At 39.5% G+C, this 18,785-nt stretch overlaps 1 protein-coding gene across 1 annotated transcript in view; it reads right to left on the bottom strand.

Annotated features, from left to right (window-relative positions):
• Positions 1–519: 519 nt before the first annotated feature.
• Positions 520–18,785, bottom strand: part of RNF17 (ring finger protein 17) — a 50,100-nt gene continuing 31,834 nt past the window's right edge. The window contains exons 23-36 of the mRNA XM_008938290.1: positions 18,293–18,443; positions 17,071–17,189; positions 16,252–16,342; positions 15,285–15,400; positions 14,653–14,960; positions 13,313–13,476; positions 11,199–11,318; positions 10,022–10,102; positions 9,212–9,337; positions 6,941–7,051; positions 3,411–3,567; positions 2,292–2,427; positions 975–1,164; positions 520–618 (exon numbers count right to left, since the gene is read on the bottom strand). Of these exons, the coding sequence (XP_008936538.1) occupies positions 520–618; positions 975–1,164; positions 2,292–2,427; positions 3,411–3,567; positions 6,941–7,051; positions 9,212–9,337; positions 10,022–10,102; positions 11,199–11,318; positions 13,313–13,476; positions 14,653–14,960; positions 15,285–15,400; positions 16,252–16,342; positions 17,071–17,189; positions 18,293–18,443 (1,969 nt within the window). The remainder of the gene's footprint in view (positions 619–974; positions 1,165–2,291; positions 2,428–3,410; positions 3,568–6,940; positions 7,052–9,211; positions 9,338–10,021; positions 10,103–11,198; positions 11,319–13,312; positions 13,477–14,652; positions 14,961–15,284; positions 15,401–16,251; positions 16,343–17,070; positions 17,190–18,292; positions 18,444–18,785) is intronic.

Raw genomic sequence — 18,785 nt, 5'->3', positions numbered from 1 at the left:
ACTACTTAACAGAGCTAGCCAAGAAATTTGAAAATACAAGTCTCCAATATTCTATGTAGACAACACATCCTGTAAAGATTTTAATTTAAAATATTCCAGCTTTGTCTAGATGTTATCATGGATCTGTCTGCAAACATCTGGCACAGGACACAGATCAAGTGCTGAAAATAAGGAAAAACAATTTGATTAATTTGACCACACTGCCACACATCATGTAATTTTCTTCAGTTACTACAAGCAGCAGAAGCTCTAACTGTTATATTGCCTTGGGGCTCTGTGTCAGTGCCTGTTAGTTCCTAAAGCTATACTGTGGGCATCAGTAATGCGTATGAGAAGAAATGTAATAACATAAAATGCTGTTAAAAAATTCGAAGTGGAAGTGTGGACAGAAGGACACTTTTAAAAAACAATGAACTCTAGTTGTCAACATTACTGACAGTTTAGACTTTGCTTCCAACTTCTGAAATTGTACCTTTATAACAGTATGAATTTGTAGTTCATATTCACTGTACTTACATGTCACTCATCCAAATCTGCAAGTCCCATTTCTATCAGTTTCATATGAACTAGATTTTTATCATCTTCATACAAAGAAATGGTGATGTCTGGTGAAAGAGCCTGAAAACCAGAAGTTCACAGTTTTGACAGTAACAGATTTAAAGCTCAAGCTAACTAATAGTAAAAGTTAGTTTATTTGCTATACTCAGTGCCTAAATGGAGCTGTTATTCTACAACAAATATTACTGGTGTTAAGGAAACTGCTTTAAAAATAACAGGAATGCTCAGAAACTTTTTGTTTGCAAGTAAGTAAAGACTACTGTGTGATTTTCCCTCTTCATGAGCATTCCTTCAATGGCAAATGGTTCACAATTTTCCATTATGATGATTCACAGTAAAACAAATACATTACACTCAGAGTGCTATTAAGAGTTTTAGGCTGAGTGAGCACTAGGAGAATAGAAAGTGTTTCTCACACGTATGGAAGCAGAGAGCTGTTTTCCTTCAATACACTCCATCATAGCCCACAGTGCTTCCAGACTCCATTCTGGGGAATAAGGAATTCTTTGGACATTTCTGTCATATACGGCAGGTTTAAATCCAGTCAACAGAGCCCGCACTGCCTGAACAGGATACTTCAGCAGGTAATAGGGTATGTGACGTAATCTGAAACAAAAATGAAAAATGTTTGCCTCCAGCAATCCCCCTGTCAAGCTGAACTGTCAGTATGGACATACGGATAGCTTAATGGTTCCTGCAGCAGATGTCTGGTGTGGGAACTGGGCTCAGGGCCTCTGCGCTACACCATGTTGGTGTCAGACTGAACCATTCACCAGGCAGGGCTAGGCCCTCGGATGGACTTCAGCACAGTAACCACCAGGAAGCAGGCCAGCACCCCACAGACCCCTCAGCCCACCACCGCTCCCCACTGCAACGCTTGGTGAGAAGTCACAAGATCTGAGCATGGGAATGAAAGTGCAAGTCATCCCAACACAGGCTCCAAATCTGGTGTGTCTGAAAAATGCCAAAGACCACAGTTTTATATTATCAACTTTATTCTGTATTTCTGTCCCAGACACAAGGGAATGGGGAAGCAGAGCAGGAAGTGCAACCCTGAAATAAAACATGCACTCGCTCCTGTGACCCGAACAGTCTGTGAAGCAGGAGATCTGTTAAAATCCCCACTTTACCTCATCTTCAGCAAGGACCTGGAGATTCCCCCGTGAGCTCAAGAAAGTCAAAGTGATTAGGCAGTGCGTGTGTGTGTTTATACATATACACACACACATAAAAAGTGAAAGTGCTTCATACACACATACACAAACACACTGAGACAGAGAACACTCAGTCTGAGACAGCTGGAAGCCATCTCCTGTGCAGGTGGCAGTCACACAGTGCCAGAGGATTTGTTTGTGCACCTGAAGGGCTCCATCACTATTTTGTGTAAGCTTCTTGGGTGCGAAAGCAGATTGGAAGCCTGAATCTACTTCACAGTTTAAGTAACGTGATCATGATTAAGAAATCTGATACTATAATTATAGTAGTTGTGCAGCTGCTTCTCTTTGTCAGGTTTTACTTCATTCCCTGCAGACAGAAATTATTTGACCAGCCAACCTACTTTCTCTCCAACTGAAATCTAATGCTACATTATTCTCAATATCTATTGTTACATAAAATTAATAATAACACATTTTAAAATACACTTACTTTTAAGTACATATTTTGTAATGTAGGTGTATACATTAACACACATACAGAGACATGATACATGCATTTTTTTCTTATATATTTACCTGCTTGTTGGGACAACTGAAAAACTACCATAGTCAACAAACTGAACCAGGACCTGAACAGGGTCAAATTTTGCAATGGAGAGGAGCTTTGCTCTGTACCATAAACCATCCTGGTACTCTACAAGGCATGGCATGTCTGTAAAAAGAAAACAAAAAAAGAAAACAAAACACCCAACAATAGACTCACAGTGCAGTATAAAGTAACTGAACTTGAAAATCTGTTTTGCATTGTGAACGAGATGAAGTTTTTTTTCTTCCTTCTCTAGTTCATGCTACTCTTTTGTTCTATGCATCCTCCACTTCTCTCTGAAATCCAACTCAAAATAGTTAGTACGTAATTTAGATAAAGTTCCTCTACCTCACATGGCAATGATGACAATTATCAGAAAGTTGCTTGGTAAAGATAGTGATGCAAACTGTTCAGCATTTGAACTTTTCAACTTTAACTGCATATTTCACTTGGTAAACAGATTGATCTGTAAGATAACAGACAATGTTCTAGAGGACACATGGCAGAAGCTGCTGGAAACCTCAGTCAGAATTTTACTAGCTGGTGGAACCAACTACTCGTACTAACTGGTTTCCTCACAAAGTTTTAGACCCACACACTTCAAATTATTTCAGGCCAAACAGCTGAGGAGAGGAGAATTAAAGTTCATCTTTTGCCTAAATGGAGAGATCCAATATTAAAGTGAAGTGATACTCTTCAGGGTTTACATAATTTCTAACTCTTAGTAACATGGTTTTCTGTAACTTGTCTTTTGAATAGTTAATAGCAAGATTTTCACCATTACAGCGTCAGTGAGTCCCCTTTTGCGACAGGTTTTATTATGGCTGTATGCAATCTAAACTTTGTTCATCAGCTTTAACAGGCATTAGGAATCTGAGTTCTTTCCATCATTTTCCAGTGGAGATGAGTGACAGAAGAATCTCCATTTTATGCAAATTAAACCTACATGATTATAGCATGTTGTATGATCATAGTGTAGTGTTACTCCTTACAATCCAACAGTTTTATTTAAAGATACATACAAAGATAATTATTCTTGTTCTTCAAAAGAATTCCAGGATTTTTCGTACACTCCTATGAAACAACGGTGAAAATAAACTGTAATATACCTGTTTGGAAGTGTGTTAGAAGAGGAATAGTCTCCACACTTCTATTGCATGACATCAGGGCTTCATCAAGGCCCTCCAACTCCAAATCACAGCTGGCAGCTCCCTCTGTGGCAGACTGCTGCACAAGGTTCTTAGGAGGATCAAGGCAAATATATACCTACTCAAAGACAAGGCTTTCATATCATGATATTTGCAAATGACTTAGACCTTTCAAATTCCACCAGTCACCACGGATTAATACAAGATAACTTGTTCCCATCTTCAGAAGGTTCAGCACATCCTTGCTTCTCTTGGTTCTTTCCTCAATTTATGAATAATTTCATATTTACACAATTTTTTTCTCAAAGCAGAAGAGTCCTGATTTATTAACACTGCATTTCAATGTTAAAAAGTAAGAGCGAAAGGAACGCACACACTAGAGAATGGTCCCATACAAGATTTCACAGTTGTGCCTTAACAGGATTCCTCCCTCCAGATCCCTGGTAAGTAATCCCATTTCATAGTATCAAACCAAGGATTAATTTTAAAGTTAATGAAATAAGAACTTTTGAAATGGTGTTTTGTTTGCTATGCAAAGACATTCCATTCACCAAATTTGCAACTGGGTAATCGGTATAGTGCTGTAGGTCAAGGAAACAGAAATTTAAAAAGCATGCATAGGTGAGTTAGTATCTACATAACAGATTCTACCTGAAATGCCTTTTTTAAAAAAACAAACAAACAAAACAAACCAGAGCCATTTCCTAACATCATGATGTCCTACTGGTAGTCCAAAATAAATGAATGAGTAGGTTATTATTTTTTCTAAACTCATCATTATAATTCACTATCCAGGAAGAAAATTAATTTTCATTTTCTAATTTGTACACAATATAATCAAGCTGTAAATCCATCATGCAAATGGTACTTAAATCTACAGGAGTCCACAGCAGGATTTCCTGTTTACAATTATATACCATAATCCAAAGCAAAAGTTCAACTCATTTGCACAAAAGGAACCCAAAAATAATTGTACTCTTTTTCCTGTAAGACAGGAAGCAGAGTACGTAATCTAAGAGAGCTCTTCTGTACGATACCCAAACACTTCCATCGTGTTTTTAGCCACATAGTCATTTACTATAGAATCCTACAGTCACTTAGGTTGGAAAAGAACTTTAAGCTCAACAAGCCCTTATATCTAACAAGGCCAAGTCCACCATTAAACCACATCCCTAAGCACTGCATCTACACATCTTCTAGACACCTCCAAGGATGGCAACTCCACAAACTTCCCCAGGCAGCCTGTTCCAGTGCTTGACAACACCTTCAGTGAAGAAATTTTTCCCAATATCCAACCTAAACCTCCCCTGGCACAACTTGGGGCCATTTCCTCTTGTCCTATAACTTATTACTTGGCGAACACCCCCATCTCTCTACAGCCTCCTTTCAGGTAGTTGTAGAAAGTGATAAGGTCTCCTCAGAGCCTTTTCTCCAGGCTAAACAGCCCCAGTTCCCTCATCCGCTCCTCCTAAGACTTGTGCTCTAGACCCTTCCCCAGCTTCACTGCCCTTCTTTGGACACTCCCCAGCTCCTCAGCATCCTTGCAGTGAGGGGCCCAGAACTGAACACGGTGTTCAACGTGTGGCCTCACCAGTGCGGGGTACAAAGGGACAGTCATTTCCCCAGTCCTGCTGGTCACACTATTTCTGATGCAACCCAGGATGCTGTTGGCCTCCTTGGCCACCTGGGCACATGGATGGCTCATATTCAGCCAGCTACCGACCAGAACCCTCAAAGTTGTTTCCACCAGGTAGAAATCTCCCCTTTTCTAGCTTAAAGCCATTACACCTCATCCTGTCACTACAAACCCTTGTGAACAGACCCTCCCCTGCTTTCTTAAAGGCCCCTTTCAGGTACCGGAAGGTCGCTATAAGGTCACTGGAAGGTTGCTATAAGGTCACTGGAAGGTCCCCCTGAAGCCTCCTCTTCTCCAGGCTGAACAACCCCAACTCCCTCAGCCTGTCCTCATAGAAGAGCTGCTCACGCCCTCGGATCATTTTTGTGGCTCTCCTCTGGACATACTACGACAGGTACAAGTCCTTCTTGTGTTGGGGGCTCCAGAGCTGGACACAGGACTCCAGGTGAGGTCTCGCCAGGGCAGAGTAGAGGGGCAGCTATCATCACCATCATCAAGCTCTGGACAGTCAAAACACTCCCTAACATCTAGGGCCACTCCACTGCTTCTCCTTCTTAGCCAACCCCTTCTGAAGAGTTTATAGCCATCCACTTCAGTGCTCCACTTGTGCAAGTCAACCCACCATGTTTTCATGATGGCAACTCTTATCAATTTTCATGCTATACAACAGCTTCCAGATCCTCCTGTTTGTTTCCCATTCTGTGTGCATTGGTGCAGATGTACTTCAGTACTGGGCTACTGATCCCGTGAACATTTTGGGGAGAGAAGCCCTAATTCCTATGTGACCATTCCCAGGCGCTTCTGTGGTTTCCAACACATCAGTAACCCTTGTGTCTTTGCTGCCACATGGATCTCCATCCCCTGTCTCCACTGAGACAGCAGACTGAAGGACCTTGCTACCACAGCGTCCCTCAAATGCTAGTGTGCTGCCCCCAGGCTTAATTCTAGTAAGCCTGGTGTTATTCCTTTCTTCCCTTCCTATCTAGTTTAAAGCTCTGCCAACTTATGTGCAAAGATCCTTTTCCTCTTTTGAGAGAGGTGTGCCCTGTCTGCTGCCAGCAGGCCTGCTGTTGTGTAGACCAACTCATGATCAAAAACCCCCAAATTCTACTGGTGACATCATGCTTGGAGGCAGGTATTAATCTGCTGGCTCTTCCTCTTTCTTTCCTCATTATTCCCTGCAATTGGAAGGATGGAGGAGAACACTACTTGTGCTCCTGACCCCTTAACCAGCTGTCCCAAGGCCCTGAAGTGTCTCTTGATTGCCCTCAGACTTCTTGTTGCAACTTTGTCACCATCCACATAGGAATCTTTTATTTGATCAATGAACATTATATTCTGTCTTTTGCCTGGGAGAATACTACAGAGAAGCTGCGTGTGTTCACACAAAAGTCAATCATCAATCATTGACCCAAGACAGTAAAACAGAACTGTAACAGCCAGAAAATATTCAAATCACTATATAACACTTCAGTAATTTAATTTTTGGAGAATAAAAAAGAGACAAATCGCTACTGTGCTGACAAGTTAAAATCCAGTGACCTGTGTTCTTATTATAGAAGGTAAGTACCAGACTGCAGCATTGTAATTGCTAAAATTAATTTTTTTGGGGAGTACTCAGTATTTATTCCTCTGCCCCTACCCAAGAGGATGTTTCAAGTTGAGAGTTCATTCAGATAGCTGCAGTGCACAACCATCTGCATCAACAGCTCAGTAGCATTTTGCAACCTTACTAATACTTTTTTCTGTTATCTGAAATTGTAAGCCATGATTTCCTTTTCACCTCCATGATGGGACTGCAGCATTTCCTGTCTGCAGCAGATGTGATGTGTTATGAGATATTTAAAGAACATACCTCCTTAGGGGACACCAAATGGGTAACTCTGACAGGAAAGGTATCTCCTGGGACAGGTAGCGATGGCAATGCGTATGAAGGCAAAGCAGGAATTTCTCTTTCAAGCAGCCCCTAGACCAAGACAGACTTTAGTCAAGCATCATAATCAGTTACAAACCATTTAGTTTCCATAACTAGCTTCAGTACAATTTCTGGTTCAAATGAGTTTTCTAATAATGTAAACAGTGTGTCCTTATGAATAAAATATTAACATTTCCTTTCAATACTTATGAGTTGTTTTTTTTTTTTTTTTTAAAAAAACCCTTTAGCTAGAAGATAACAGAACTAGTTAATTTAACAGTTTTGAAACATAAAGAATCTATCTTTGAAATGGTCCTAACATATTGACTTGCTAACTTGATTGCTGTTAATTCAAAAATGCATTAAATACAGATTTCTCTTTAAAAAGAGAAAATATTTAGAAAGAAAAACTAAGCACAGATTAACCTAAATGGCATGCCCCATGTTACTGTAGTTTGCCAGGGCAAGTTAGCCCTTGAGAGAAAGGCAAAGAATAATTTAACTCCTCAGCCACCAGAGTTATCACTCCTTCAGCAAGATAACAGATTATATGAAGAAGAAATACACACTGTCTCAGTATGTATGTTTGTAGTATGTCAACAACAGTTTGAAGCCCATCTCTCCTCTGACCTAACTGATGGACTATGCCAAAGAACAAGCACTGACATTTCAAGGAATGGATTAAGATGGAACAGTCTGGCCAAGTGTCTGCTCAGATTATGATCTTCAAATTGGCAGACTTCAAGTACCTCACTGTAAAGGGGTTAATATGCAATGTAGTTAAGTGCAAAAATAGTCTGTAAAAGGAATTCTGAACTGATTTTGGTTCATATGGTTGGAAATGGTTTGTAGACAACTACTGTAGAAAAAGGAATTCTAAAAATTGATACTTAAACCTGAGCTCAGAAGGAAGAGATTAAAAATTTGTCTGTCAAACGAAACAAGGTCATAGTCCCCAAAGCACAGTCCCTGAGAATATGGGCAGAAGGCAGCACCTGGCTACTCTGCATCGATTCACAGTGGTAGAGAAACAAAAACAATTAACAACCAAACCCATCTCCCAAAAAGTCAAATCAAAAAATACCACTGTATAATAGTTTTACATAGATAGGTAATCAAGTGCATGCATGTGTATGCACACAAACAACACCTGAATACTCTCACAACTGCACGCTTCCCTCTTCTGCTATTCCCCAGGCTCCTGGTATCAGCTCCAGCTCTGGACACCTTCCTTGTTTTTGGGTCCACAACTGAACATCTCTGATACTCATTTTCTTAAAAACTGGATTTGCTTAATGCTATATTCCTTGTGGAATGCATTTCAGGCTTTCTCAATGCTTCTCGCTTCTTGCTTACAACCTTCTTACATGGCTTTATTTTTGTTTTCCAAATTTCATTTTTGTTTTAAGGGTACAATCTCATTTCAAGATCCATGATCAGCTTGCTGAAAGTTGTGCACCACGTGCTGACTTTATGAAAATGCAACAAGAGACTGATTTACAGTTGGGTAAATGGTCACTTGGTTCTAATACACATGGAGAGATTTTTCTAGGGCACCACAAGCCCATTGGCACACATGCCAGGCCTTGGATCAGCCATGACAGCCGCATACTCCATATTGTAAAACGATTTTCTGATGCAGAGACTCATGTTGGAAAGAAAAATACATTGGCAGGCTTAAACAGAATTAAGAGAAAAAAGCAATGACAAAGCCTTTGTAAATTAAATAACACTGATCCTCAGATTTCAAGGAAGAAACATACAGAAAAATTACAGATCTACTTTTTTTTTGTTAGGACAATGAAGCTGGGTGAAAATGTCAATCGTCCTCTAAAGAAGACCACATGAATATGCCACACAACTCCCTCAGAAAACAGTAGGTTTATGTTGAAAAACTTAATTTACTTCTGAACATATCCATCCTTGGATGTATTTCTCTGATTAACTAATCCCTTCGAGTGATAAAAACATTATCCTATTCATATTGTTTTGTTTTAGAGGAACACAAAAACTAATTTGACTTCAAACAGAAATGCAAAAGTTTCCTTTTAGTTAGGAGTCCAAGAACAAATTCCAGGCAATTTGCTACTCTGTACTATCTTACCAACACATCATGTATACACTTCTTAAGCCACAAAGCTGTGTCAATACACAAAACAACACACAAAAAAACAACAGACACACAAAAAACCACACACAAAAAAACCTCACCAGCTCTGTTATATCTTCACAATCTTCAGTAATGCAGTAGTTTTGATATGCCATGAAGGAAGAAAGCGATATTCCACCAAAATACAACTTAATGGACAATTTGCCCCATGGGTTGTCTGGTAATTCCTACTTACACAAGACAAAACAAGATTATAACAGTAACAGCACTACTGAGGTTTTAGGAATTGGAGCAGGAAATTCAAACCTGCCATTCCTGTATCTACTACATTTGTTCATCAAAGACACGAAACAAGTAAGGATGACTACGAACATCAGTTCATGACACAAGTGGTAACAGATCTATCTCTGGAATGGCAGCACTGACTACTCAGTCTAACACTGAAACATCCCATCTTTCCTCACTCAGCAATAAACGCCTCTCTTTCACAAATTATCATTAGAAATGAAACTATCTGAAATTGCAGATTTTCAGACACTATGGATTATGTGTTTCTCTATAATGTCAGTATGTTTAATTTAAGCATGCCCAAACTTAATTATCCCAAATTTTAATCACTTTAAGTATTCATTTAGAAGAATTTATGCTGTTGGTAGGCAGTTTGCTTGTCAGAATGATGACACACAATACAAAAAATATTAATGCCCCTGAAGGACACATTTAAGACCTGAAAACTATAGTAAAAGTCACAACATAGGAGAAATAACTTCAGTTTTGGATTTTGTTTTATCTAAGAAATGTATTTACCGCTATACTCCTTCACCTGCTATTCTTAGTGCAAGTTAAAAGAAATAAAACCCCAGAGGAACAAAAGTAAGCCTTATTCCACATCTACGAATAAATTAAGTTACCTGAACATGTATTTCAACCTCTTCATTTATAAGGAGATGTTGAAGGCAATCTACTGCATCCTGCTGCCACAAATTTCCGATCTATTTGGTGAAAAGCAAGAAACCCCCCCAACATTAAGATGCTGACAAGTAATGCTCTTACTGTTCTTAATGTAGTAAGATGAAAATACATGAATACCATCTAAAAACTTACTTGAGAACACACACACACACACTAATTTGATCTGTCTTCTAGAAGGGTTTCAACATTATCTGTTCTTTGGTACACTCAAAACTACTGCGTGACAAAGCTGAGCAGCAACTTTCAGACACTGAAGTGGCTCAGAAAGAGATGCTACTTGCCCAGTCCAACTTTCACTGTGTACACAATAATGTGTGTGTGCACAATTAGATGAAGCAAAACCCAAAGGTACAGAATTAAACTCAAAGACAACTTAGCAGAAAACACAAGATATTTTAAATAATTCTCCTATTCCCTGCAGTATCTCCTTGCTTCCCAACACGTATCTATCATTTGAACTGCTTCCAGCAACAAAACAGTTTTCTTGAAAACTAAGTTTAAAAGTAAGGTAGTCATTTCAGTAGTCATATTTACTAAATGCACCACTCAAATTTGAGTAAGATGCGATGATACGACCTGGCAGTGCTGGATTAACAGCTGGACTCGAGGATCTTAAGGTCACTTCACAGCTAAATGATTCTATGATTCACAAAGATATTTATGTATCACTTACTAACAAAGACCTCTTAAACAATTCACTTGTTCAGCATAGCAGATTGTTTTTCACACAGCTAAGTTCAGAATGATAGAAACACTTTGCAGGGTTTGAAGATTTACAATTTTCTGGTCATTTTGCATTAAGAAATCCAGGCCTTACTTCTTGCTGCTGTTGCCAAATGAACTATCACTTCAGACTATCATACTGCCAACTACTGCAGTGTCCTGTCTCACAAAGATTTAATTCCAATGACAGCTGCTTTTGAATTGTGGTCATTTCATAATGCAATTTGGCAGTTCCTGACAAAAAGACTGCCTTGCTGAAATGATCCTCATCAGCTTTCAATCCTTGTAGGCAAGAAAAAAACACCAGCAAATAGTCTCAACCTTCGTATGACTACATAGTGTATCAGCCTGAGTAACCACCTACTACAGTGTCCCAGATTTATCATTACTCACGGGTGCTGTCTTATAGAGCTGGCATGGTATGCAGAATGGAGGAATACCAGTATACAATGTAGTTGGAAACAGATGACAAGGAAGAATCCTCTCTATGCAACCAAGGTCTATGTACTGTACCTATGTGAAAAGAAAAGCTTTCCTGAAATAATTCAATCAAGTTTAATATCAGAAAGTGTTCATTTACAACATTCACTTTTCTGGAGGAAAAATATAAATGGTATGCTGATAATTAGGTGATGTGACAAAGTGGAAATGAAGGAAAGGATTTAAACACTGTCATGGCAGATCAGAAGTTCAGTTTCTAAACTTGTCTTGCAAGAGATTCTACCTTTTTTTGTAATGAATTACAGCAGACAAAAGGGAAAGAAAAAAAAAATTGTGAAAATAGGAGCACAAAATGTCTGGGCTGGAAGGGACCTCCAAAGGACATCTAGACCGACCCCCTCACCATAAGCAGGGATGTCTCCAAACAGATCAAGCTACTCAGAGCCTCATCCAGCCTGATCTTGAATGTCCCCAGGGATGGGGTGTCCACCACCTGTCTGGGCAACCTATTCCAGGGATCCATCACCCTCATATGGAAGAACTTTTTCCTAATGTCTAGCCTAAATCCTAAATCTCCCCTTTTCTCTCTTGACCCCTTTCCCCCCCCCCCTGCCACTACAAACCCTTGTGAATAGTCCCTCCCCTGCTTTCTTATAGGCCCTTCTCAGCTATTATTATAAGGTTGCTATAAGGTCACCCTGGAGCCTCCTCTTCTCCCGACTGAACAACCCCAGCTACGCGTCAGACTTGTAAATCTGCATTCAAAAAGCATGAGCAGACTCTAAATTTCAGAGACACAGGTTTGACAGATGGACTACTCAGTGGATAAGGAGCTGGCTGGATGGCCACACTCAAAGAGCTGCAGGCAACAGCTTGATGTCCAAGTGAAGAGCAGTGATGAGTGGTGCTTCTCAGGGTTCAGTCCTGGGACTGGTGCTGTTGAACATTTTTGTTGGTGTCATGGACAGTGGGGTTGAGTGCACTCTCAGCAAGTTTGTGGAGAACATCAAGCTGTGTGGTGTGGTCGAGACACTGGAGAGAAGGGATGCCATCCAGAGGGACCTTGATAGGCTTGAGAGGTGGGCCCATGCCAGTACCATGAAGTTCAACAAGGCCAAGTATCTGCCAAGGTCCTGGACCTGGGTTGGGCCAATGCACTGGGCACAAATACAGGCTGGGTGGAGTATGGACTGAAAACAGTCCTGAGGAGAAAGACTTGCGGGGAGCTGGTTGATGAAAAGTTCAACATGGGCCAACAAAGTCTGAGTGCAGCCCACAAAGCAAATCATATCCTGGGCTGCATTGAAAGAAGACTGGCCAGCAGGTCCAGGGAGACGATTCTTCCCCTCTACTCCTCTTTCCTGAGACCCCACCTGGAGTACTATGTCCAGTTCTGGAGCCCCCAGCACAAGAAGGACGTGGATCTGTTGGACTGGGTACAGAGGAGCGCCACAAAGATGACCAGGGGCCTGGAGCACCCCTCCTATGTGGACATGCTCTGAAAGTTGTGGTTGTTCAACTCAGAAAGTTGTGTGTTCCTTCTCCCTGGTGAAGGCTCCAGGGAAACTTTACTGTGCTCTGCAGCCTCTATGATTAACTGTGAATAAGAGTAGCCCTGTACCTGTGCAGCAGAAAGAATTCAAAGCAAACAGCCTTCATCTGCTACTTTTTGTGTGTGGGTAGGACAGAGGAAGCTAAACCTAAGTATTTTCAAAGCATTCCATGTATGTTAAAAACATAAGAACCAAAAACCTAAAAAAGGGTTACTTACAGGTGATCAAGGGTAGATTTTACTTAAGAACATTTATCATCACCAGGAAAACTATGGGAAAAATAGTGGCAACTAAAATGAGTGGACAGAATTAATCTTTAAAACACGTAAAAATCAGGACAGTTATCACACTTGTAAGCAGAATGAGCATCAGGACAGTCAGGTCAGCTGAATGAAAAAAAGGTGTTACCATGAATTTATTTTAGAAGATTAGATTATTTCCCTTCTTATTTTTGAACATACATGTGCACATGTTCATATAACCCCTCCCCACCCTCCCCCCAATCAAACTTACCTGGAAAGTACCACCACCGACTCCTACAACTTTACCTCGATACCACATGGTATCTGGTGCTCTCACAACACAAGCTTCTCCTTTTTTCCAGCAGTAGGGTTCCAGAAGACTCAGGCATCTGAACTTGCTTTGTATTTCAGTCATCAGTTTCTTTAGTTCAATTTCTGGGGGGATGGAAGGAATAATAAAAAAAAATAATTTAAAAATAGTCTATTATTAGTGTACATTATTTCAATCATGATGAAGACATTTATAAACATAAAATACATGTGCTACTCCAAAAAAACATTTTCCAACACTGATAAAACATATATGTTCAATGTCTAGTATATCCAAACAAATTACTATTTAAAACAAAAATAAACTGGATTTCCAATTGTGAAGCCATTAGTAATTCTGGATTCTAATCTCAGAGAAGGGTCTACAAATTTTGGAGCTGACACCTTAGCAGTACTAATGCAAGAGCCTCTCCATAAACAATACAGCAGATTTCCAAAGACAGTGGTAGGACACCATGAAACAACACAGAACAGGAGTCCAGAAGACCCTCTTCTGCTATGGGTGCAGTCTACAGCAACAATGACAAGAATACAGTCTTGGGCAGTGGGGTTGCTGTACTGTGAGTTTCAAATTTGATCACATGATCTAGAAATTAAATGGACTTGTACAGTAAAAGAAAAAATAAATTAATATTCTCACATGGAAACACTTCTCTAACGCACAATATATTATGATGGTACTGAAGGCTGACACTGCATCTATCACATGAAAATATACCTCTTTCAGAAAGCACAAACACAAAATATTAAGAGATACAGAATTTATCACAATACAAATAAAGAGCCCAAGGAAACTGGGTACCAAGTTCGCACTGAAGGGAAAAGATACCCAGTAACATCTGAGAACCAGGCTAAACACCAAGACCCTTTACAACTGTATCTTTCGTTGTTATTAGTAAAATGTATCACAAGCTCAGCACCACAGAATATGGCACTTGCTGCTTTGCCCAATGCTGTCTGGAGAAGAGAGGCACATGATGTGACCACCCTGGCACCCGGTTTCTGGTGTCTGGGAGTGCTGGGTTGGGTGGGTTTGCTCTGCCACAGAGCTGCTGGGTCCCTCCCACCGCTGCAGAGCAGAGGGTGGATGGGCACGCACCCCTTGCCCCCCATGCCAAATGCCTCATTCCCCCCCCAACAACAATCCTCCCCAACAAGAGTCTTCCAGAACCGTGTTCTGGTACAGAACATGTACACCCGGACATGTATCTGGTACATTGTGATATACCAGAGCTCTCGGACTCAATAAACACTAATGTGTTTACTTCTATGGGATCTTACCAAGTGATTTTGGTATTATATAAATAGTTCCGTCAGGTCCAACGAAACTTACTACAGCTTGAAAAATTTTCTCTTCGGGTATAACAGGGAATTTATATATTTCATCCATTCCTGAATGAAGAAGTGACTTATATGTTTTGCATGATGTTTGTTCAGTCTGTGGAAAGGTCAGGTTTTCATCTGGAGCAGCGCTGCTTGTTGCACATGCAGTTTCTGAGCTACGACCATCCAGTTGTGTGTCCTCCTGCTCTAAATCTACTTTAAGATGCTCCTTGGAGACTGAGCAAGCCACATCAGCATTATCAGTTCTGGCAAATTAAAATCAAATAATTACTGACATACTAACTGACAAAGAACTTCAAAAGTGCAAAAGAATGAAACAACAGAAGTAAAAAAAAAACAAATGCAAAAAGATGGCAAATGCTTGTAAGATACTGCCTAACATCTAATCTATCACCATAGAGAACCAAAACATGCAATGGATATAATTAATAATGTTATACTGAAATAATTTCACTGAAGAAGTTCTGTTGCTACATATGCTGCAGAGGACAACCCAAAATTTTTGTTTTATTGATTAGCTTATCACAGTGTGAATATGAAAGAAGGAAAGAATTTAAAAGTGCACAAACCTTCTGTTTCTAAAAGCCAAACCATTTTTAATAAGGTGTTCTGAAATATCAAACAGTTTTCCTGTTTCATCTTTGCAAAGAATTTTCACAGGCAACACACGAGCCACATCACTTTCCTGGAAAAAAGGAGAGAGCTAGACAACAGATTACAATATGCACTTCCTCAAAACTACTGGTCTACTCTTCATTTTACTGGTACTGACTGCCAATTGGATGTTGTTGAACAACCAAAGCCCTCAGCAGAAGGCACGTTTATTTGTGGGACTATGTACCCACCATTTTACCAATTGTTCTAATCATGACATTAAAAAAATTAACAATAAATCCTTGTTTATTCTTTCTTAACACAGGAAGTAGCTTAGCTATTTTCCCTTAGCTTCTAGAATGAACTGCAAAACACTCCTCCAGCAGGAGCTTTAAACCCACTTGTAAGTAACTTTGCTCATCAGTGCCTGTATTTCCAGACACACTATAAAAACTCACTGGCAGCTGCCACAAGACAGTAAACAAATCAAATTCTCACTATTTCCATATTTTTTACCAGTGGAAGAAATCTATTACTGATGATGTTCATACAGCTTCAGAGTCAATCTTCAGATTCTGAGGCTTGAAAACTAATACAGTAGCTACTGAAATAATTATCACCAAGAACATGAACATCTTGCTCATATGTCTGTAAAATTTGTCAGCATCCACTGATCCCAAAGTTATAAATATTATGCTTCAGTAACTAAAAATATCTTAGAATGTGTTCTTTCCACACTGGGTATCCAAACTGTTTCTAATGCTCCAGTGAGTAACAAAAGTAAAGCAGAAATAACTAAAACCATCTTTTCCCCTACAGCAAACAGCAATCTAAGCAAGCTCCTACTCAGGACTTTGTGAAAAGTGAAAATATTCAGAAAACAATTAAATTAACAGACAACCTGAAGAAATTTTACAGATACCTTTGTTTTTGATTACAAACCTGTATGATAACTTTTACTTGTGCCCCAGTTAGGTAATAGGACAAACATTCACATGCTGTTGCTGTCCACTGCATGCTTCCACCTGTTGGTCTAACAGAAAAAATTATAATCTCCTTTACTGCAAGAGAAGTTGGCACCTCCTGAACTTCAATACAAACTGTTCCTTTTACTGTGATATTGTTTTTTTTTCAAAGCTACTTGAACTTCAGGAAAAAAAGGCAATCTCCATTCCAGTCAAGAGTAAAAAGAAATGGTTAATCGTCTCTGGATCTGCATGCCAGGAAGACTTCAAAAATATAAACCCCATAACTTCAAAATGAGAAGGATCATGAGTTTGAGAAGTATGACACCTGTGTTAACAGAACAAAGGAAAATCCATGCTGCATCTCTAAATTAGGCTATTTATATTCCTTCAGAAAATTAGTATTATGAACATGATTTTTTTCTTCACAGTATAGATGGCACACAAACAAATGCACAGGAGACTACAGTTTGGAAAAGAGAGACTTCCTGTACATTTCTGTGAGACTGGATTAATCTCAAATTCTGAGCCCAGAAAAAAAGCATTCACGGAAATAAGAAAAGCTCTATCATCTGTCTAGTATTTTGTAATCCATCCTTTAAATATTCTTTCTTTCTATAGCACAGTTTCTGCTTCACCGGTATGTAACATAACCCTCAGAAGAAAAAGTCCTGTAAAAGAAATCACAGCCACCATCCCATTTCTTTTTCATTCAAAAAGCAAATCTCAGATGATTGGTGCTAACCCAGGGAAGTATTAAGTACGTAATTATTAGGCTTCTTAAGGGAAAGGCTACCTTATATCTGTCAAGAAACACTCTATTGCTAATGTCCTAATTATCTTCAGATTTTCCTCAAGGTTTCTTAGACAGCTGATATCCACTGTTTTTTCAGCTCCAGAATCGTAAAGTATTACCTGTTCAGAAAAGAAACACAATGAAACAGACAAAAAACCCTCTTAGTGTTATCTGTAATGAATGACAATTCAAAGCATGCCTGTATAGCTGAACAAAATTCAGATAAACATTACCAGGATTCAATTAATGGCCTTTGCACTGAAGTACCTCATCACACAACATGAATGACTACAACAGCGTACAAAGAGGTCAAAACACAAAAATATGCTCAAGGGGGATCGAAAGTCTTTACAGAGGCTGTTATTTGAAAAAGAAAATTTATTTTCCTGTGCTTCAATTGGTGCATTTAAATCTGTAGATCTTGAAATGCTGAAACAGCTCACCTCCAAGCCTTGCTTCTTATTTTTACGCAGTTAAATCTCTGTTTGAGGGCTCTTAGCCTTAGAAAGTCACAAATCGGAAGCACAAAAAGTCCCACTTCTGCTTCCTACTAACAATACCCACAGGCATAATCTGATGATGGTATCAATGGTAATCCAGTCTTGGATTATCTGTATGATTAAAAAGCTACTCTTACTTTTGAAGCAGGTAGTTATCTAGTCACAAAATGCCTCTTCTGATGCTCCTTAGTGAGTGCAGTAAAATCCATATTTAAAGCAGCACTGTGTGAGAAGTTACTGTGGGAAATGTTATGCCCACATGGCATGGTGTACCACCATCAGCTGGGGGTTCAAGCAACAGCACATCTACATGTGTTCCTGTGGCGTTCCACTTAGTTCAACTGTCTCCATCTTCTAGTTTGAATTAATATGATCCTCAGGTTCACACAGCTTCTGGAATCTAAGCTAAGCTGCTAGGCTACAGCCTGGCGATCTGTGCCGAGTTGCAAAGCATAGCGAGGTTCATTTTGTATGTGTTTACGCAAGCCTTCCTCAACTACCAGACTCCTTCCTAAAGGCATCTGAGCATTGAGGAGACAGCAATTTTATTTGCAGTGATGTACAACATAACTCCAACTCTCATCAAAAGCAGAAAGAAAATACCATGCATGAGAAATCATTAGCACAGAAGTAAGAAGAAAACATCTGACATTAGTTTGATCAACGAATGCTTATGAACTTTAGAAATAAAAGTATGAACCCTCTTATGATAAGAGGCTTACCTCTACACTTGTTTCAGAGATAATCCTGCTTATCTGACCTCTTTGCCACTCTTTCAATTCATGTATGTAAACAGCACAGTGCATATTGCTTTCCCACTTCACAGACTGTGGCTGGGATCCTTTGTAGATGGCATCCATCTTCTCCTGTAAACTAACATTGGAAAAAAACACTTTTCTAGTGGTAAAGTTTTAGCCAGTGAATAAAGGGTTTATTTGGTCAATTAGTCCTTAACTAGCATACAGTGAAGTTTTAGTAACTGTTTAACAGACACATAAGTATTGGAGCTTTGAAACACATGCAATTTGATTAAAATTCTGTAGAATGATCATGTTTTCTTAAACAACAGAACAAATTTGAGCACTCCTGACCCTTCTGTACAGCACTATGTGAAAGATCCACTATTTTCTCTTGACAACTTGAGAGTGTGGTACTCATTTAGAGTCACGATTGATTCGATGAGACCCTAGGTAGCTATGCGCAAGAAAGTCAAAA

This window comes from Merops nubicus, unplaced genomic scaffold, assembly GCF_000691845.1.
Source record: "Merops nubicus isolate BGI_N331 unplaced genomic scaffold, ASM69184v1 scaffold9074, whole genome shotgun sequence".
NCBI lineage: Eukaryota > Metazoa > Chordata > Aves > Coraciiformes > Meropidae > Merops > Merops nubicus.
The sequence above is the reverse complement of the archived record's forward strand: the minus strand, read 5'-3'. Positions and strand labels throughout refer to the sequence as shown.